The sequence below is a fragment of the Muntiacus reevesi genome, chromosome 3, assembly GCF_963930625.1.
Source record: "Muntiacus reevesi chromosome 3, mMunRee1.1, whole genome shotgun sequence".
NCBI lineage: Eukaryota > Metazoa > Chordata > Mammalia > Artiodactyla > Cervidae > Muntiacus > Muntiacus reevesi.
The window spans coordinates 200,197,139-200,219,540 of record NC_089251.1 but is presented as its reverse complement, the minus strand read 5'-3'; the positions used below and the strand labels follow the sequence as shown (position 1 = coordinate 200,219,540).

Here is a 22,402-nt window from a genome sequence, read left to right as displayed (position 1 = left end):
CGAAAGTAACACATCTTTTTCCTGTTTTGTCTTAACCCTGTCCTGTCACAGAGGCAAGACTCATCTCACATAGTGCAGAGGGAGCAGGCTGCCCTGTACTCTGCTCATGTGTCAGGAGCCAACAGGGAAGGGATTCTCTGATCTTTCGACCTTTATAAAAAGCACCTAAGACACCCTCAAACGGGTACCTGCAGGAATACACGGACCCTCCCTCACACCCTGGATCCCCCATCTGATCTGTCGCACCCCACGGCTCTCCCGCTTGCAGCAGCCCCTTTAACGAGCGGTAACAGGGAGCGACCTCTTGGGGCTGCCTTTCTGGGTCTCAGTCTTCAGGACAGCAGGAAAGACATCAGCCCTCACCACTGAGCAGGACCGAGGCCCCAAGTGCACGTGGGAAGGAGCAGGCCCGTGCAGCCGGCGGGGACACAGCGCGCCGCTGCGTGGTGCAGGCACCTCTAGGAGCCTGAGCACCGCCTGGGGCCGAGGGCTCGCAAGTGAGGACGCTGAACAGTGCGGTCAGGTGACGCACCTGTTCCTCGCCCTAGGGGCAAAGTAGGGGCCATCTTCATGAGGTCTGACGGAGGTCACGCACCTGCTCACACTTCTCACCAAGGCTCTACCCTGCTGGTCTCGGCCGGAGGCGGCGGAGAGGCTTCCCCAGAGACCTGAGACGACCTTGGAAGTGCAATAATATTGTGACACCTCAGACAAGTGGGACAGGTGGCTTGTTACCTGGGAGAGTAAGAGCGCCTGAGAGTCTTGTGGGAGGGAGCGGTGGGGATGGAGTTAGGCTGAGGAAAGGGAGCTGGGTGCCTCGACAGCCCGTCGGCACTGCAACCCCATAACCGACTGCAGTGATCAGAAGAGGAGAGTCAGAAAGAGACACAGAACAGGCAAAGGGGGCGGGAAGCACTATACTCTGCGTGCCCTGAGTCTCATCCCTTTTGGACAAGGTTCTACCCAAGTTCACACTTCACCATTCAGAGGAAAAGGACCAACCTTATTCTACAATTTGGTCCTCCATCAAGACTGCTCATGCCTTCCCCACTCAGTCCTGTATTTACATTTTTAAATCACACGAGATTCCAAGTATATAGGAGTGTGTGTGTGTGTGTGTGTGTGTAAAGGAAATTTTAAGTGCTTACATGCAAAAAAACACACAGATGCTTACTTTCAGATAATGCAATAAATTATTTTAGAAGGAACCCGAGGAGGAATTATGGGCCCGAATCAAATGGGACCAAGGGAAGCACAGCAGAAAGTCTCAGAGAAGGCACCACCCACCAGAACGCTCAGGCAGGGAACAACATGCCCCCCAGTGAGAGCCTCAGGTGGGGTCCAGAGGTGCCACGAGTAACTTCCTCCCGAGAGAACAGCTCAGACAGGAGGGACAGAAAACCCAAGTCCCCTGCTCGTGCGACCTGATACGAAGTTTAAAGTGCATCTGAGCACAGGCACCCCTCACTCAAGTGACCGGGGCATGCAGAGGCCCCGCCTGAGTTCCAGCATCTGCTGCAATTCACCAGACCAGGAACACGGGGAGGGTGTAAACCGAGCTGCCTGCAGGCGTGAGAGGAGGCCGCGGGGCAGGGGCCACAGGACGAGGGCGGCGTTCTGACAGCGGCACGTCCGCCCTGGCCCTCCTCACAGCTCTGGAGCAGCGGCCCGAGGCTCGTCTCTGGCTGAGGACAGTGGCGGCCCCGCGTGTCATAGGGAAACCAAGGTGCGGACGCAGCGGCCACTGCAGCAGAGAAGGGCCCCCCAGGCCTCCTCCAGGCCACACGCGGCCTCGGGGACACAGGAGGACACGGGCGACCACCTCGAGTGGGAGCTCTGCCCAGGGGTCCTATCGAGCAGAGGCGCCACTACCTCAGCGTCGGGGGTCTCCAGGCTGATCCCCGCGTTGAGTCGGTGCACACTCCCCATCGTCTGATGGGGTGAGTGTAAAGTCTGCCTAAAATTACCTCTTATTGCTGGCTACCAGATGTTACCTACTTAGCATCCTAAGGTATGTTCACTGAGCACACGCACCTGTCCTCAAGTAAGGATAGCCTCGTGCCTTTTCTATTTTAAAGGGAACAGACGTCACATAATTGCTGAAGCCCCTAGCAAATCTGTTTTTCATTTAACATCAATCCCACTAAATTGAGCTAAAATGTAAACATATATTTAATTGTGGAACACTTCAGACCATAAGTCTTCTATCCAAAAACCCAGGAGTGTCTGTTTGCTCACAGGGAATAAACAATAATTCTTCCTTCTCACAGAAAAGGACAACTGTTGGATGGAATTTCTACAGAAGGTTGACCTGTTAGCTGTGGCTTCTCTAATGTTACCAGGCTGATAAAAATGCCTTTCTCACTAGCAATTAAAAAGAAAAAAAACAAAAACTCAAATTAAACGTGTCATCATGTTAGGCTATCTTCTTATTAGCATCATAATCTGAGGGTAGAACTTTTGGACTTAAAAAAAAAATAGTTCATTTTGATACTCAAAATTGGCTTAAAAATGAAGAACTGGCAAGAACTCTTCCCTTTAAGAACAAAAAACTAACATCAAATGGTCAAGATAATTCAAAAGAATAACAGAATAAAAAAATACATGTTTCAAGAGCACTACTCAAAAAAATAACCGAGATTTGTATCTGGTGGAATTTGTCCATTGCCTACTTACAATGTGGTGACCTAACACACTGTCCTAATTAGTGCAAGAGTTCATTTCTTTCGTAAATTTCCTGGTAGAAAGTATGCAGCGTATTTGAATATTTCCTATGATACGACGACATGAGGTAGTTTTTTCTACTTCTGGACAGTTTTAGCTGTGAGAAAAATTATTTTTCCCATTGAGTTCAAGTTGCCTCAGGCCATTCTGGCTAGTTACACACTGGCTGGGGCATATTCTGTTTAAAAAGAAAGAAAGAAACTATATAACTAAGTACTTAAAGAACAATTTGTTGGTAAGAAAATACTTCAGCCTCACTTGGGCTGAAAAAAAACTTCTTATTTCTTACACTCACCTGATAACCCTAACAGTAAAAATTTAGATCAGGCTAGTTAAGAATGAATGGTGACCTGGAAAAATAAGTTAGAATTTTAAAATAATTTGGAGATCCATGAAGTTTAAAAATACCTAGCCAATTCTCAGCTCTCATGGCTTATACTAGCAGCCTCCCCAGTCTTTCACTTAAACTACTGGCACATATAATAACAAAATACTTAATCTGAAATTTACCCTTTATCACCTGAAGAATGTGCAACCTTATTAGTGAAATAACTAAAAAATAAGTATGAACTGTGTATTATGGAAGAACAGATTTGTCAATGTTTCACAAGTATCACTTCTAAACAAAAGCAACAATTTATAGAGAATACAAGTTTTCCACAAATTCTCTCCTACCAAGGGAGAGAATTCTATGACTTCACTGCCAACACTGGGGTCATTTAAGACAGACCATTTACTTAGATACAGATAAAAAGTTGGCTGAGTCTCAGTCACACGTGGGAAAAGTCAGACACGTTTTCATTACTTTCTGGTCTCAACTGTCTAATTAGATTGGCCTGCTGCAATCATGACCACACAGACCAAATCTGGAAACACAGTGTTACGTCAGTCTACCTACATACAGCGCCGGGGGACCTTAGGCAACACAAACACTGAGATACTATAAGTATACAAAATATTTCGCTTCTCCAAGAGAAAAAGACAAATCTGACAGTTTCTAAAATATTTATACGATAACTTGAGTAACCGAACAGGACTGCAGCAGTAAGGACAGCGGAGTTTGGAAGACTCTCAAGCATTAAAAAAACCTAACCTTACAGGCACGTCCCTAGTGTTGTCTTCCAACTAAAGAGGCCACTCTTAAAGGGGGATGGCATACTTGTAAGATTTTCCTCTAATTTTAAGATCCTGGCGTCAGCAACCCAAAGTCCTAATGTCTTGAAACAAACACACATGCATGACCCTTCCACATCCAGGTACTGGCTCTTTCCTAAAAACTGCTGCCTACAGGGTCATCGTGAATGAGACCATGAGAAACGTCAGCACAGCCCAGGGGGTCACAAAAGTCATCACACGGAGACTTCTAAAGGTTCTGGTCAGATGGAAACATTATCTACAGATCTCGAGGCCAAGTATCTTCTCAAGTCACTGCCGCAGACTCCGTAAGGCTGATGCTCACATGGCCCCAACGGGAGTCTGAAAATGCTGATCTGTTTTTAGCTCTCAGGCTCTCAACTCTGCCTCGGAGCAGCACTCTGCTCCAGCTATGAGTTTGGAATGAGAGCCACCGTGCTTGGAACGGCCACTTGGCTGGAAACCACCCCAGACTCTGTGTGGACAATTATAAAGGATTTTATTTAGATGGTCAAATATCTTCACATGCTGCTATTGCTCACACAACAGCTAAAGAGTTTCTATGTTAAACAGGACTAAATATAACTTTTGGTTTTAAAATTTTTAAGGTACTAGAAAGTGTTTAGAGCTAGAAGAATTCTCAGAGACCATTCAGCAGAAACTGCTCATTTTGCCACAGAGGTTAACCACTCTGCCCAAAATCACACAGTTAAGATTTGGGCGAAGACTAGGACCTGTGGGCCCCCGGTACCCACACACCTCTTGGTACTAAGCTCAGTCTATAATCTGGAAATTAGCTAGAAGAGACACACGGGTGCTCTAGTGCCTTCACTGCTGTCGAAATGGCTTTACCTTGGAGACAGGCCACCATGGGAGCAGTTGGTGGGTGAGGTCAGGGGGCTGGTCCGGCTGCTGGGGTGTCGGGAGGGAGTCCGGCCAATGGTGTTGCTTGGAGAGCCCTGGATGAAGGCAGAAGAGCTCTGTCACACAGGAGATAAATATAGAACACAGTTCCACTTTGCCCCTGGCCTTGGAACCCACATGTAAATAAATGGGCAGATTTTGCATAATCAAGATGATTTTTTTGCAGAATCCTAAGATCATTTTTTAAGTGCATATGAACCGAAAATCAGTAACTGTCCCATAGGCAATCCAGGAGCTGAGTGACTGCTGTCGGCTGTGCTGGAGTAACAGACACAATTCAGCATTTGCATCTTTACAGAGTGAAAAAAAACTAAGTTCTTCAATAACTGCCTGAATGACTTCACAGACGTTTCACTAAACAACCTGACTAGAGAGAAAGGCCGTATTTAAACACCAGATTCATTCACTGGGAATACAGCAGGATCAGACATGGCCCCCACACTCTGGATGCCCATGATCTACTGCAAGAAAACAGGAAAACTGGCTATTCCATTACAGCAGGCTCTAGATGAGGAGTAAGTGGCGGTTACCAACTGCAACCAAAGCACTCACCACACTGGTGTTACTGGAATTCTTGAGGTGGTTATGCAGGAGTTTGGTGGCACCATCCTGGAATGTTTTTGGCAAGGCACCAAGTAACATGGTAAATTCAGGAGTGTTCAATTCAAACAGAGAGATGAGCACAATTTGCGCTGCCTAGAAACAGAAGAGATGGTTAATTTGTGTTATGCGCAATTGCCTATCTTGGTCAAAATGCTCATTAAAATTGTTTGTTTTATTTATTTTGGCCAAGCCACATGACTTGCAGGATCTTATAATAGTTCCCCAACCAGGGACTGAATCTAGGTCCTTGGCAGCAAAAGCTCTGAGTCCTAACCACTGGACCATCAGGGAAGTTCTAAAATTATTTCTAAAAGAAAACTGTTTTGTATGAGTAAATAATAACATTTGTGCCACACACACACACACAAAAAGAAAAAAGCACCTAGAGAAAACACTATAATTGATGGTAATCAATTATAAATAGCCTAATTTTGATATGGAAAATAAGCCCTGGTTTCACTGAACACACTGGCCTCAGATTTCCACAGCATGTTAACAATAAACTCCTGCAACTTCTCTGTTTCCAGGACTAGGGTCAAACAATCAAAAAATCTGAAAAGGCTTAAGAGACTGTTCACCCTAGTAAGTCAGAATCAGATGAGGCTCCCAGTATACCCTGCAAGAACAAGTTTCTAAACAAGCCTCCACTGCTTTGTCTTATAAAAAACTACTTTTCTCAGTGACTAAGAAAAACTAGAAAAAAGGAGAGTTCAGGTACATCTGAAAAACTCTTACTTTTACATCTGTGTGTTGAGGACAGAGACAGTCTCTTCAGAGCAAACCAGATTGACTCCTCTGCCTCTTGGAAACTGTCCTACTTTTCTTTACTAGAGACAACACGTGCAGGGTGACTCATGGTTGCTAGCAGCTGTGTGGGGAAGGGCAAGCGGCTAGAGCGACAGCAGCCAAGTGGGCCCCGGCCACCCCAGTGGGTTACGCGTCTGCTGCTAGCTTCATGCCTGCAGTAGGCCACCCCAGTGGGTTAAGCGTCTGCTGCTAGCTTAATGCCTGCGGAATTAGTCGCAAGGGTTTTGACTTGGAAAAACTATGCCAAAAGAAAACTTTAGGAAGTACTAACTGGCATTTCTTACAATTTTCGAAGAGTCGAAAGAATGGAAAACGCTTTATGAAAATCTTTTAATAATTTATATTTCTAAAGATTGCAATACTTAGACTTGAAACAATCATTCTAAGTATTTTTCCACTATATAGAATATTACATAAAAACATGACTGCTGAGAAATTTTTTGCAAATAAACACCAAAAAAAATTTCAATGATTTTATAATGTTAAAATTAATTTTAGGTCCAGTTAAGACAAAACTACTATTTTGTGCCTGGAGAAGGAAAAAAAAATCCAAATACCCATACGCATTTAATCAAAATTAAAAATTACAAATCAGTAGAATAACATTTTTTACACAATTGAAAATTTTATTTTATAATGTCCTTAAACACAGCATTGGCAAAAACATCTTACTTCTTCTCTTGACTTTGAAATATGGTCCTTTATATCCTTTCCATTAAAATTAAATTGTAAGGGCCAGTGATTTTTTATGACACAGGCAAAAAATATTATTGACTGAATTGAAATAAAAATTTCAGGATTACAGAAACAGTTTTAATAAACCATTATCTGAAGAACTCCATTTCACCATCAACTTAATGTACTGTTAATATGATTTGTATAAACGCAAATTTCCCAAATCATGCAAAGTAACCTGTGCATGTAAAAAAGTCTTACTGATGTTAGGGAAAAAATGCATGCAGAAAACACTGCACTTCAAAGAGAAGCAAAGAAGCAGACTTGAGTTTTGGCAGGGAAAAGTCAAGATCACCAATTTAATTAAGAAAGTTTAGGCACTTATTTTTTTATTGACTGCAAATGGCATTAGAAAACTATAAAATGCATCATTACATCTTTTAATAGTAGGTTTTTACATGGAATGGGCCACTGTCTTTAGACCTAATCTCTCCCCAAAATGACAAGATAAAACTTACTTGGAGTTTTTCACAAAGCAAATTATGAAACTGGTGGGGTCTTTTAGTAAAAAGAGGGCTGCAAGGTGACAGGACTAGAAATTGTGCCAATTCATGGTTACTTAACATGAGTGCCTTCCGTCATATGGGAAAAGATAGTACAGCAGTCTTCAACTTCTACCCACTGAAGAGCCTTCCCTCAATAACCTAAAGGTGAATTTTCATGAGAAATCAAATAGAAAGACAGGGAATTCTGAAAATAACTCGTTGGACAGATGGTATATGGTTTTATACACATAAAATGAATATAATTTATTTTTGCACTTTCCAAAACATAAATTATAAATGATTTCATACAGCTTTCAAAAGTAACCTTTTGGCTTAAAGCTGTTTTCAAAGTAAAATCTTTTTTTTCTGGGATCCATGCTCCAGAAATGGACAGAAAGTATCATTTAAATATGTTATTTTAAAAAGATTTCACATCAAAGTTCAAAAAGAAATGAGACTGTTATGATCCTAAAATATTTTACCTACAACTCTGTATCAGTGAGGAGTCGGAATACCAGAATACTCAGGCAAGGATAAAAACTGGGTTATATTTATCATCACCATCAATATGCTCCTCATTGCAGGAATAATTCCAAACATGGGGATGGGATGGAGAAATCTGGGGCTTCCCTGATAGCTCAGTTGGTAAAGAATCTGCCCGCAAAGCAGGAGACCTGGGTTCGATCCCTGGGTTGGGAAGATCCCCTGGAGAAGGGAAAGGGTACCCACTCCAGTATTCTGGCCTGGAGAAGTCCGTGGAGAAATTTATTTTAAACAGCCTGGGCCAGAGCTCATGATCAATAATGAGTCAAAAGGCAAGGGTGTCATCGCTGTGCCTGTTCCATCTTTGAGCCCGTGCCCCATGAGAGGAGGGGCCATTAAAAAGTCACACCAGAAGCGCTGCTGCTGCTGTTTTCTCACAGGTAACTCTCGGGGCCACGTGTCTTAACGATCACATGGTGACCTAAAAGGAAACGGCCCCCAGAGGAGAAGTTAGATGGTGACGGTAGAAGGGTCTCCAGATCCTACTGTTAGTTGTCTGAAAAGAACCTGCAGGGTTATCAACGGCCTGCACCTCACAGCAAAGGATTCTTCCAGAGAAGAGATCAATAAAACTTTGACAAATGCTTCGGTGTTGGCATTAATCAGGGAAACTTAACATTTGAGAGGAAAGGGAGTTTTCTAATTAATTAAACATCCATTACTGCTCCCTTCAGAGTGTGACTAAAACTGCTTTAGAAAAATCACCAAAGAGAAGGTATTTCAAAACCCTCCAACATTTTAAATTCAGCATCTCTCCTTTGCTGTTGTGTTAAACTATGGTAGAAGTCTGTCTGCAATATGGCTATTTCTTTGGGAAGACAATTAATTATAAAACACACTCAAACACAATACTTATACAGGCACGTGCACACATGCGCGCACACACATACATTCTTTCTTACATAGTATTATGTTAACTTTAGGTTTTTCCAAAATCTTCTCAGTGTCTTCGCAAGTGTAATCAAGATTAATAATCTAAATGCAAACAGTGACGTGTCTTTTTGCAAATTAGTACACAATTTCAAATCTACCTGTTTACAATTTTCTTCCAAGTTTCCTTCTCCAGGCCCAGAGCAGGTTGAGGCCGCCCTTATGGGTAAATCTTCCCCTACTCGACTACGCTGAAGCAGGATGGACAGACAGCAGAGGGGCAGGGTTTAATCAGAGGCAAGAAGCGCACATTCAAAACCATGGTTATTGATAAGCTAAAGTCATGTGTGTGTATGTGTGTCTGTGTGCGCGTGTATGTGTGCGTGCGTGCGCGTGTATATATGTGTGTGTATGTGTGTATGTATCTGTGTATGTGTGTATATGTGTGTGTGCATGTGTGCGCCTGTGTATACATGTATGTGTATATGTATATGTGTGTATGTGTGCATGTGTGTGCGTGTGTGTGTGTGTGTATATGTGTGTGTATATACATATGAGAGAGAGAGAGATTGTACAATCTAAAAGTCTACAAACAGTAATGGAACAGTAACAGGGTTCTTAAGAATAACATCAGTAACTACCGGTCTTAAACCTCAACCATCCCCTAAGTTCTTCAGAATAACAACCCCTCCTGGAAGTAGGGCTCTTGCAAAGAGACTGAAGTGAGACTGGAGCAAGACAGTCACAATTAAGCTAAGATTCAAATCTCATTCGACGGTATGAAAACTCTGAGCTTTTAGATTAGGACAGCTGCCTATCTGTAATCAAAGACTCACATTTTTTTCAATTAGCAGTGCCAGCTTTCGAAAGCTGTTTATATGCTTCTCCTGCTCCACCAACTGCATCTTCATCATTTTGAGTTTTCTGTGTCATATGCCATTATTCCCTGCATTTCTCAAAACAACCTTTGGGGGCCAAACCTGTGAGTTCATTTGACAAAGCCAGTGCTCAGTGTTAGAGTCACATAAGGAAACACACAGGGATTCTGAGCCTGAAAATATAAACATACCATGAAAAATTCTATTGTCACTACTGCATTCCTTTTGACTTAACAGGGAAAGAGAAACCTCCCTAATACTGGGAAAAATGTGAAGCGGCAGCAAAACAAGGTGGCCCTCAAACAGTGACAGCTCCAACCACAAAACCAGTGCAGTATTGATCCAGAGTTTTATCTGCTCTATTGTAACTGGTCCTCCCGACAGTGACTAAAGCAAGGATCATTATTCCTATCTTACGGACTTTAAACAAGAATTCAGAGGCCAAAAAGCCTCTAAAAAGCAGCAGAGGCAGAAGTCAACAGAGGTCAAACTCTAGAATCTACTTTCTTCTGTGAATACACTGTATTATCTTAACACAAACACAGTGCATTAAGAAAGGTCTAGTGTACCTCTGTATAGTTTGGTCAACACAACTATCAGGACTCTCAGAGTTAAAAAACGGAAACAGCTACTTCAGGAATAAAGCAGGCCAGTTAGAGTCTGGGTAGGGTTTCCCACCGAGTCCAGGTCAGTCTTGGCCAGGGAAGCACACCTCGCTGGTGACAGGCTTGTGCTTCTTCCCTTCTTAACATCTTAAATATTTAAACACCCATCTCTCTCCAATATGGAACACCCCAGAACACTGACATAAAAGGGAAAACAAAATATTAAAAATGCTTAAGGCAGTAAAGCAGAGTTGTATCAGCTTAAACTGATTCTAATGTACTTTCCCAAATACGAGATGCAGAGAACAAGTTACACCATCTGCAAACTTCCCAAGTGTTGGTTGTATAAAATTAATATTGTCTGATGATACCGCCAACATGAGAGTTTACTGCATTGATTTCAGACTGTAGGGTGCTTTAGTATTTAGAAGGTAATACCTCACTCTACTCTTAGGAAATTAAATCAGAACACCAACAGGAGAACTTGGTTCATAATCAGAAAGTGCTTTTAAATCACCAAGATGTCCTCCTAGTACTTGATACATTCTATAAATGATAGGTGAGTCAAAACATAGTTCTACTTAAAAGAGATAAGTAAGCATATCTTTAGAGCATTAAATTATCCAGATAAAAATGGTGCCCGTTTTCTTTTTTTATAGCTTTAAAATAATAATGACAATTCTAATCTTAGCATAGAGTGATATATACCATATCACAATTTCTAAGTGTTTTAACTTATTTAGGCACGACATTCATTTAGACAATCTTTCAAATACATCTCAAGTTCTTGGGTAAGGCAGCTGGATCACTTTCAACAACATCTATATCTGTATGGAATATGTGGTGGGCGGGACATCAAAACAGAGCATTTAAACAGAAGCAGCTCTAACTCCAGGAAGGGTTAATCTGTGGTGCCTTAATGCAGTTTTTGAGAGGCAGCTATGGGGCAAGAGGACACACATTTGAATATTGTGCTTTAACAAGCCTATTTAAATCAAGTAACAGCGATTTACTAGCAAGGGCTGGATGGATACAACCTAAAGCCAAACAATCTAATCCACAAATATCCTGGATGATTAAAAACCAGAGATGCATCTGCTAAACTGAACCCCAACACAAACGTGTGTTTAGGTAAAAAAGTGCCCTATTTAGGTAAGAGCTAAGGAATTACCAAACAACTAACCATGGAAGATTCACGCCAACCCACTGAAAAGGAGACCAAAGCCTTGGGTGGCAGAACACTAAGGGGGACCCCAAGCTTGCAGCCTCCTGGTGAGTAAGCGCTGCAGTCCCCTCTCCTACTGTGAGTGATGAACACCATTCCCACAGCTGCCTTACAAGGAAGCAGGGCCTTCGCAGGTACAGTCAGCCCCTCCCTGATCAGCTGAGTTTCGGTTAAAGAGCAGACTACCCTCAGGCGATCTGACTTAAATCAGGAGAGCCACTGCAAGCAGGCACAGAGATTAACAGGAGAATCTCTGCTGGCTTCTTTGTAACTCATCTTCTGTTCTTCAAGAATAATTTTGTTGAACAGAGAATTCTTCGTTGACTTCCCTTTGCTTTCAGCACCATGAAGCCAGCAGAACGCCTCTGTTCCCCAGGGTCGCGGGTGAGAAAGCGGCTGTTTGTCTTCCTGAGGATCCGGGCTATGCTGAGTTGCTTCCCTGGGCAGCTCCCAGAGCCTCTGTTTCATCTCAGCAGTTTGATTATGCCTAGGTGTGAATCTTTCTTTTCTTTTTTTTTAAATTTACTTGGATTTGGTTGAGCTTCTTAGATGTGCAGATTAACGTTTTTCATAAAATTTAGGAAATTTTAGGATATTATGTCTTCTGCTGGCTGTGCAGAAGCAAATTGCCAGGCCAGGTGTGGGGGTGGCCTCCACGAGCTGTGACCGCCCCCTGCTAACAGCGGGCAAAAACACAGGTACCACAGCCCTCCCCAGTAATGAAATGACTTAGGCCAAGAACCAGGGAGCTGGAAGAGAAGCCTATGTTTCAAGTGAGACTGAAGACCCAGGCAACATCTTGACTTCTGTCTGGGAAGACTCTAAGCAGAGAATCCAGAGAACATGGGCCAGACTTCTAGCCCACAGAATTGTGAGATTATACATTTTTTGTAGCTTCAATCGGCTAAGTCTGTGGTAATCGGTTATGCAATATGAAACTGATACAGAAGCCAAAAGAGGAGCACTTCCAAGCCTCTGGTTTTGAAAATGATGACCTCAAAATGCTACCTGAAATTAGACCATTTCTCTTTGGGTACTTATTATTCATTAATTCATTTAAAATACTTCTTAAAACGCTTACTTTGTTCCTGTAGGTATCATTCTAGGTGCTGGGCATAAGTAGGGAGGCGGGGGAGGTGCGGGGAACAGCAAGACCAGGTCTGGTCCTAAAGATGAGGAGGGCCTAGCTGGGGTCCTTTGAAAACCAGCAGCAACAGGTCAAGACCACCTCAGCAGTCCACGTGTCTGAGGATCAATCCTGGGGGAAGTGGTCTAAAATAAGGGGCTGCTTATTAAAGTGCCACACTTATTATTAAATAAGTGTTAATTCCTATTATCACTGTGCACTAAAAATCAGCCATGCATGGAAGGAACTCCAGTCAGACACAAAACAACGTCCATGCTCCACTTTGTACCAATTAAGTCAGGTGACTTTGGGTACAGCACAGGACCTGAGACTGGTTTTTATTGCAGCCAGGGTTGAGGACGACTGACAAAAAAGAGCTTTTCAACCTCCTCTGAAGCGCTGGGTTACTGTCCCGGAGCCCAGGTTTGAGCTCGGGCTGCAGACGAGGTGCTTTAGCAGTCCTCACCACGGGGCAGGGGAGGTGGAAGGGCAGACGTGGAGCTGCGGTGCCAGCGCAGAACAGGGCTTGCACAGTATGATCCAAAACGACTGCACCGAGGTGCTGAAGATCAAACAGTAAATACGCTAGTGATCTCAGCGTTAAACGCCCTGACCGTAACTGACTTAAGCTAGTGTTTTAAAGTGGGCTTCTCAGGTGGCACCAGTGGTAAAGAACACGCCTGCCAATGCAGGAGATTTAAAGAGACGTGGGCTCAATCCCTGGGTTGGGAAGATCCCCTGGAGGAGGGCACGGCAACCCACTCCAGTATTCTTGCCTGGAGAACCCCATGGACAGAGGAGCCTGATGTGCTACAGTCCATATGGCTGCGAAGAGTCGGACACAACTTAAGCGACTGAACATAGTATTAAAGTAACTTGAGTGTTTTCATGTCCCATGCTGGATAACTTATAAACATTTCTCTAGTGTTCTGATTACAAAAGTTAGGACAATAAACCCTAGTTCCAATTTTTAATGTGCATGTCCAGATAAAGCAGACATCATGACCACAGTCAGCTGTTCCCATAAAGGCCCTAATCATGATAACACATAAGTATTAAGTATCCTTCAGCCTCACAGGAGGGAATACTTGAGTAACAGTCAATTATGAAACACAAACTCACATAGACACACACATATTTACTTGCTATGATTAAATACAGAAAGGCTTTTGTGTATATTGGTTGATCTGTGATTTTGAAAATTGTAACAGAAATACTTTGACTTTCAAATCAGCCAAATCATTCTACTACCTCCCACTGTACCCCTCTAATCCCAAAGAGGGTTAAGAGTTAAAGGTTGCCAGTGAAATGTTCTTTTGACAAATCCTGAAAAATTTTACAAAAGGATAAAAAATTTAAAATATTATTTAATATCAGAACAATAATTTTGAATGAGTGCATTAATAAAATTCATCCTTGTTTCTTTAAGCTTGGAGAACTTAGTTTATTATTAATACTATAAAATGGCATGAGAATTACATGGGTTGTAATTCTCCCAAAGAAACATTACAGGTGATTCTTTGATTCTCCTCCTTGCACTCCAGGAGGAAGGCGCTAAGCAGGTAGGTGTTCAGGTGCAAAACAATCTTGCTAACACTGCTTGGACTCATCCTTAATCCTGCCTTGACCTAAGTGGTCCACACTATTAATGCTATCCCAAGGCCAAAGGACTATTTTGGTTATGGAGTTGGCTATGAAGGAAGTATACCAGGTAGGGGGGCGGGGAATGCAAGGTTCATGATTATACACAAGTAATCAAAATCAAATACTTTTAGTCTAAAAGCAGAACTGAGAAATCTGAACTTAAAAGTAATGTTTAAACGCTAGTTGGGCTAGTTAGTTTACATACAAAGTAAAAGAATAATGGCTATGTGTGAAACTCAAACGTAGAACAGGACACTGACAGGAAGAGAACAGAAACAATAGACACAGTGATAACTCACACTTCCTGTGTGCTTATCACATGTCAGGACCTGATCACGATTTCAACATGTGTGAATCCATCTTCACAGTAGTCCTGAGGCAGAATACTACCTAGGAATAGAAATGCTAACATCCTGTGCTCCCCTTAACTGCATTACATGCCTCTCAATGTGCCATTTCAGAAGAAATGAGCAAGTATTTATCTTTAGCTGACTAAAATAAAAGGAACAATACAACATCGTGCTATCAGGGTGCCTCCCATGACACAAGATTTCAGATTTTCATTTTGATATGCCAAGACTGGAAGGAGGCGGTACTGGACAGAGAATATAGGGATAGGAGCAAAGTCTTGGTTTCGTAGAAAAGGAAAGAGAGAGGTTTGCATGTAGGTATGGAGGTGGTTTGCACATTCCCATAAATTCCTCTAATTCACACCTAAGAACAGGCTGTGATTAAAGCTGTGCCTGGAGCTCTGGGACATACCTTTCTCACGTCTGAACTCTTTGGTTCTGTTGTCCAGGTTATAATTCTAGAGACAGCAAGCCTCGTCTCACTAGAGTTTACGAAATCTGTTGGGTCCATCTGCCTGGCGAGAGACTCAATGTACTTCAGGATTGCAACTTTTACCTGAAAGAGCCAGTAATTACAAACGGTAAGGACACTTCACACATTTTTGAACAGAACTCTTACTGGCACTCAGAGAAAAGTACATACGACCTGGACTTACGTTCCTACACGGGGAGCCTTCAGCAGAGAAAAAGCATAGATGACTAACCCGGAAGTCTGGGACGGGAAGGGGGCCCTGCAGAGAAGCAGGCGCTGATCCTCTGACACCCCAGGTCACTTGCTGAGCAAGAGCCCATTTGGGGGTGCCGAGGGACCCCCCAGCTCTGCCAGTGACAGAGTGGACATGAACAACTCTGCACTTTGATTTTTAGCCACTCTACGCCAGGTCTTGCAAGGCAGCACTGGAGGCAATCAGGGCGATGTTCTGCCCTAACTTCTCCACTGATGTCTCACTTGGCTTTGACCCTCAGGAGAAATAGGCTATGATTTATTAGGCCTCTCCTAAAACCTTGACAGAATCTGGTGATTACAGAACGGACAGTGTAGCCAATCTGATTCAAAGGAATACATCCTCCTTCAAATACTATCAGTCTTGTTCTTATGTTTTTTACATTATAAAACATCTAACAGCTAATTTACATGTGTTATAATGTTAATATTAAATACATTATAATAAGAGAGCTATTTCAATACATCCAAGTTTTCTAGTTTAAACATTAACTGTGAAACAGTAATAACACGCCAATGTTGGTGAGGACGTGAAATAATTGGGAGTTCTCAGATACTGCTGACCAGAATATAATATGGTACAGCCATTTCAGCAGTCTGAAATAAAGTGAAGCATGTCCTTACCGAGTAGGCCAGCACTAGGTACTGAACCAAGAGAAATGGGCACACGTTGCTCATAGCAGATTTACTAATAACAGCCAAATATGAGTCATGTCTAAAAAAGTATAGGTTAAGCAAATCTGACTTCTAGAGGTTAACTATAATGACAAACAGTTACTGACCTTGAGGTTAGGAGTTTGAGTCTGATCCACAATAAATCGCATCAAAATGTTAAATTGTTGATCAAATGGAAAGGAGTCCCTAGGTTTATAAAAAGAAGAAAGTATTTTAAAAGAAAGATTTCTTACAAAAAGTAATATAAAATCATATAAGAAAAAACAGATTAACACAAAAAAAACAGATTAACACATGCAAAAAGCAAGTCTGTTTACCTTTTTTTAAACATCACTTTTCATTTTATATAATAAATACTAAAGTAATACACATAACACAGAAAAGTGAGAAAAAGAGAAATCTTCTTAGAAGTCCCCAAACACATAAACTAAGCAATGAACTAAGGAAGAAACGCTTACTTGCCTTCTCGGGATTTGTTTACCTTCTTCTTGAGGTACCTTCTGGAATACTGCTCACATAAGAAAGAGCTCCAATGCCCAAGCCTACCTTTTACACCCTGACGAGGCTGCCTGCACTGTCCATCCCCTGAGGTCTTTGCTGGGTAAGAGCCAACTGTGTGCGTTAGCACAGAGGACTGCCTGGGCCCACTCACCAGACACATCCCCGCCAGTGACAGACAGACAGACAGACACCGCAGCCTGGCCCTAAGAGCCCCGCCCCAGACAGACAGACAGACAGCGCAGGCTGTGGCCCTAAGAGTCCCACCAGCGACAGACAGACACCGCAGCCTGGCCCTAAGAGTCCCGTCCCAGACAGACAGACACCGCAGCCTGGCCCTAAGAGTCCTGCCCCAGACAGACAGACACCGCAGCCTGGCCCTAAGAGTCCTGCCCCAGACAGACAGACAGACACCGCAGCCTGGCCCTAAGAGTCCCGTCCCAGACAGACAGACAGACACCGCAGTCTGTGGCCCTAAGAGTCCCACCAGCGACAGACAGACACCGCAGCCTGGCCCTAAGAGTCCTGCCACAGACAGACAGACACCGCAGCCTGTGGCCCTAAGAGCCCCATCCCAGACAGACAGACAGACACCGCAGCCTGGCCTTAAGAGCCCCGCCCCGGCTCCACGTCTCACTAGGGATTGATTCTCTGTCTTGTCATCATCTCATATTTGTGATCCAACTGAGGAGCCCTGAGGGCCCTTGGAGAATGAAAGTCAGGCTCTTCCTTAAAAATTACCCACATGATTTTAAAACTGCCCAAAGGATCCCTTGTTCCTGACGCAGCCAGGCCTCCCATGGTAACAGGAAACATAATGCAACAGAAACACATGCTGAGGCTGAGGGTCTGTACTGCTCTCTTTAGACTCCCTTTAAGAGAGTTTTCTCAGTGTACAAAAGTATAGTGAAAGTAAAAGGGATGTAGGGTCACATCTATAAAATCACAGGACTGATGTGAAATTTAAATAAAATGATACAAGAAAAATACAAAGTATATGGTACACAAAGTCTTAGTAATACCATCATTATAATGATTAATAAAAAGTAAACGATCCAGTAGCACATCCTTTTCTCCTATAACTATCTGTATCCAGGAGGCCCCGAGGACCACTTCTGGAGGCAAAGCACACTTAGTATACATGATTTAAGTGACTCATACTGGCTACACATTAAAGAAATAACACATAGAACACCGCCCCCTTTTCCCACAGCAAACAGAGGGTGGACGTCTTAGGCATTCACCAGAATAATACCAACTCAAACAAGATGTAGGTATTTCATCTCATGGACTGTTGAGATATTTCAATATGCTAACAAGAGAATGTGGGTAATTAAGTAAGAAAGAAGGTATTCAAGTGGGTGACAAAAACTACAGGTAACAGAGTGACTAGAAACCATCTACAAAGAGTCTCCTAATGTCAACATGCTCTCGTTCCCTCCTCCCCAGCCCAACAGACATTTTTCCAAAGATGACATCCAAATGGCCAACAGGTAAACAAAAAAGTGCTCAACATCACTAATTATCAGAAAAATGCAAAGAAAAACTACAATGAGGTATTGCTCACACTTGTTAGAATGGCTATTATCAAAGAGACAGGAGATAATAAATGCTGGTGGAAATGTAAATTGGTGCAGCCACTATGGAAAACAGTACGGAGGTTTCTCAAAAAAACTAAAACTAGGGAGTTCCCTGGTAGCCTAACTGTTAGGATTCTGGGCTTTCACTGCTCTGATCCATGTTCAATTTCCAAGCAGGAAACTGAGATCCTACAAGCCCTAGTGCGTGGCCAAAAAACAAAAAGAGAGACAGCCATCTGACCTGCAGCACCATTCACAATCACCAAGACATGAAAACCACCTAAGTGTGTTGATGGATGAATGGATAAACAAAATGTGGTGTGTATATAAACAATATTATTTCGTCATAAAAAAGAAGGAAATTATGCTGTTTGTGACCACATGGATGAAACTTGAGGGTATTATGCTATTTGAAATAAGTCAGAGAAAGACAAATACTATATGATAACACTCATCTAAAGAATAAAAAAAAAAAAGTCAAATCCATAGAAACAGAGAGTAGAATGGTGGTTGCCAGAACCGAGGGCTAGAGGAGATGGGGAAATACTGGCCAAAGGGCACAGACTTCCAGTTACAGTTATGTCATGAATAAGTTCTGGGAGTCAAATGTATAGCATGGTGATGACAGGTAATGATACTGTATCATACACTTGTCAAGAGAATGTATCTTAAATGTTTTTACCACATACAAAACAAAAAATAGTAATTAAGTGAGGTGAAGGATATAAAATTAACACTGTACTAATCATTTAGCAATATACACATGTATCAAATCCTCATGCTGTACACTTAAAACTTACAGGATGCTGTATGTCAGTTATATAGCAAAAGCTGGGAGAACATGATCTTGCCCCAAACACTTGCCTTGTGACATCAAGAGCCTTCTGAACTTTTGCTTGCACAGATCCAAGTAAATCCGCTCCCATCTTCTTCAGTAATTGTGTGAGAAGAACAAAAAGCCAGTCTTGCAAGTCATCCTTATGAATTATTATAAAATCCACAAGAGTCTCCAAAAACATACTGAAAACCTAGACACAAAGGGAAACCAAATATTTCACATGTTTAATTCACAATTTCCTCCCAAGTCTTCAAAACGTGAAAATGCCCAACTGGCCTTTGCCCAGACTCACAACTTGGGTGACAATGTGAACAACTGGAGGGGGGATAAAAGGCAAATGTAGCACAGAAAAGAGAGAAAGGAAGAGGGTTGGAACTTACTCTCTGTTGTGAATTCCACCGCAAACCAGGCCATGCAACGAAACAGATTTCATGTTAGTCCACAGTGAAGTCACATCATTTTCATGCAGTTTCCTAAAAGGCCTGAAAAAGGCTACGAACTGACAAAATCCTCTCCCCTCCCACTACATGCCTTTAAAATCCAGTACAGAGAGAAATTAACTTCGTTGAAAAGTATGAGTCTAATCCTGGAGGCTAGCCTGCCTTCCTTCCTTCCTTCTCTCTCTCTTTTAAAAACCCTTTTAACCATTATATTTATTTCATTATCTAGCATTCAACAACTATTATTATAGGATAAGGAAAAAAAAGCTTGCATACCTATTGCTTTTCATTTCCATCATCTATTTTGATGTATGCCAATTCAGATATTACAAAGCGTTATCTTTATAAAAAGATATTATAAAAGCTATACTAATATTTATAAAAGAGTACGGCTTAGGATAAAAGGGACTGATACCTGACATAATTCTCACACCACAGTGCAATCATCACTGCTGCCTCCTGTGAGACGAAGTCCACAGTGGCTTATCCCTGGACCAACTTCAGAGAGGTAAATGGCAGCACTGCGTACCTATTTGGTTAACGGGTTGTGCTCCGCTGGGACAAACCAGCTATCACAGACTTACTCAGTCATAGCGCGGGAACTATTAACCACCGGGGTCTCTCGGGGGACAGCTCAGAGAGAAGTCAGTGAGTCCCAGCTGCGGGACTCCTGGCTTAGCACTAAGGCAGCTAGCAAATATCGACTAAGCTGAGACCTCCAAACTCACTGTACAAGAGCCTTCTGATGGAAACAAATTTCCTTCTTTATCCTCATGTTCTGAATCAGCAATCTAGAGGTGACAGGTAATAGAAATTTCATCAATGTCCAAATCCACCTAATATCCCTTATGCTATACATCTTATGAGTCTTATGCTTTAAATCTTACTGCTCTTAATATTATCTTAGAGAAAATCTTGATAATTTTATCTTTGAACATCTATGTGGCCTTTAAAATCAACGCTTCTTGGATTTTATTAATATTGTGAATGTTAATCTGGTTGGGAGGGTCAAAACAGGAATTTTAAGACACGTTTCATCCAACCAGTAAAAAAAAATTAAAAAAAAAAAAAATAAATAAATCCAGCTTGAACAACTGGAAAAAAAAAAAAAAAGACACGTTTCAAGACCAATACTGAGGAGAATTGTTGCCCCCCGGCAAAAAGGGAGAATCCTTGTGTTCACTGCCCCCTGCTCCTGTGAGCATCTCAGAAGCAAGGGAGGGGTGTGATGTTGTTTTCTGTACCCCTAGCCCAGAGGGGATGCTCAGCAAGTGCTGAACGGGAGCACAGGCAGGTGGATGACGGACATTTCATGGACAATTTCTACAAGGAGGAAAGGGCAGGAAAAGAAGGGAGAGGATAACTGGTTAGGCTTCCGGCCATGACAGGTTTCCTTCCCCTGGTAGGACTGAGAAGAGACCATTTTTACTAGGAAAACGATAGTGTAAGATGGTTAAATCTTGCGCATCAAGTATGTTAAGATTTGCTTGTGTTGATTTTAGGTTTTCTGAATTTCTATGGAGGTTGAACGATTCTATGAAGACCTACAAGACCTTTTAGGATTAACACCCCCAAAAGATGTCCTTTGCATTACAGGGGACTGGAATGCAAAAGCAGGAAGTCAAGAAACACCTGGAGTAACTCAAAGGCAAATTTGGTCTTGGAGTACAGAATGAAGCAGGGCAAAGGCTAATAGAGTTTTGCCAAGAGAACGCACTGGTCATAGCAAACACCCTCTTCCAACAACACTAGAGAAGACTCTACACATGGACATCACCAGATGGTCAATGCCGAAATCAGACTGATTATATTCTTTGCAGCCAAAGATGGAGAAGCTCTATACAGTCAGCAAAAACAAGACCAGGAGCTGACTGTGGCTCAGAACATGAACTCCTTATTGCCAAATTCAGACTTAAATTGAAGAAAGAGGGGAAAACCACTAGACTATTCAGGTATTACCTAAATCAAATCCCTTATGATTATACAGTGGAAGTGACAAATAGGTTTAAGGGATTAGATCTGATAGACAAGAGTGCCTGATGAACTATGGACAGAGGTTCGTGACATTGTACAGGAGACAGGGATCAAGACCATCCCCAAGAAAAAGAAATGCAAAAAGCAAAATGGCTGTCTGAGGAGGCCTTACAAATAGCTGTGAAAAGAAGGGACGCAAAAGGAAAGGAGAAAAGGAAAGACAACCCATTTGAATGCAGAGTTCCAAAGAATAGCAAAGAGAGATAAGAAAGCCTTTCTCAGTGATCAGTGCAAAGAAATAGAGGAAAATAATAGAATGCGAAAGACTAGGGATCTGTTCAAGATAATTAGAGATACCAAGGGAACATTTCATGCAAGGATGGGCTCAATAAAGGACAGAAATGGTGTGCACGTAACAGAAGCAGAAGATATTAAGAAGAGGTGGCAAGAATACACAGAAGAACTGTACAAAAAAGATCTTCACGACCCAGATAATGAAGATGGTGTGATCACTCACCTAAGAGCCAGACATCCTGGAATGTGAAGTCAAGTGGGCCTTAGGAAGCAATTCTACAAACAAAGCTAGTGGAGGTGATGGAATTCCAGCTGAGCTGTTTCAAATCCTGAAAGATGATGCTGTGAAAGTACTGCACTCAATATGATGCCAGCAAATGTGGAAAACAGCAGTGGCCACAGGACTGGAAAAGGTCAGTTTTCATTCCAATCCCACAGAAAGGCAATGCCAAAGAATGCTCAAGTTACCACACAATTGCACTCATCTCACACACTAGTAAAGTAATGCTCAAAATTCTCCAAGTCAGGCTTCAGCAATACATGAACCGTGAACTTCCAGATGTTCAAGCTGGTTTTAGAAAAGGCAGAGGAACCAGAGATCAAATTGCCAACATCTGCTGATCATAGAAAAAGCAAGAGAGTTCCAGAAAAACATCTATTTCTACTTTACTGACTATGACAAAGCCTTTGACTATGTGGATCACAATGAACTGTGGAGAATTCTGT

The 22,402-nt window shown here is 42.4% G+C and overlaps 1 protein-coding gene across 5 annotated transcripts in view; it reads right to left on the bottom strand.

The window, feature by feature from the left end:
- Positions 1-22,402, bottom strand: part of CLASP1 (cytoplasmic linker associated protein 1) — a 266,484-nt gene that overhangs the window by 36,528 nt on the left and 207,554 nt on the right. For 4 of the 5 annotated variants that reach the window (XM_065931368.1, XM_065931366.1, XM_065931369.1 and 1 more), the window contains 5 exons: positions 18,995-19,158; positions 16,160-16,238; positions 15,066-15,209; positions 5,335-5,478; positions 4,711-4,817 (listed from right to left, as the gene is read on the bottom strand). In XM_065931368.1, coding sequence (XP_065787440.1) covers positions 4,711-4,817; positions 5,335-5,478; positions 15,066-15,209; positions 16,160-16,238; positions 18,995-19,158 — 638 coding nt within the window. Of the gene's footprint in view, positions 1-735; positions 853-4,710; positions 4,818-5,334; positions 5,479-15,065; positions 15,210-16,159; positions 16,239-18,994; positions 19,159-22,402 lie in introns of all 5 variants that reach the window. The other variant, XM_065931370.1, reaches the window with a different exon arrangement.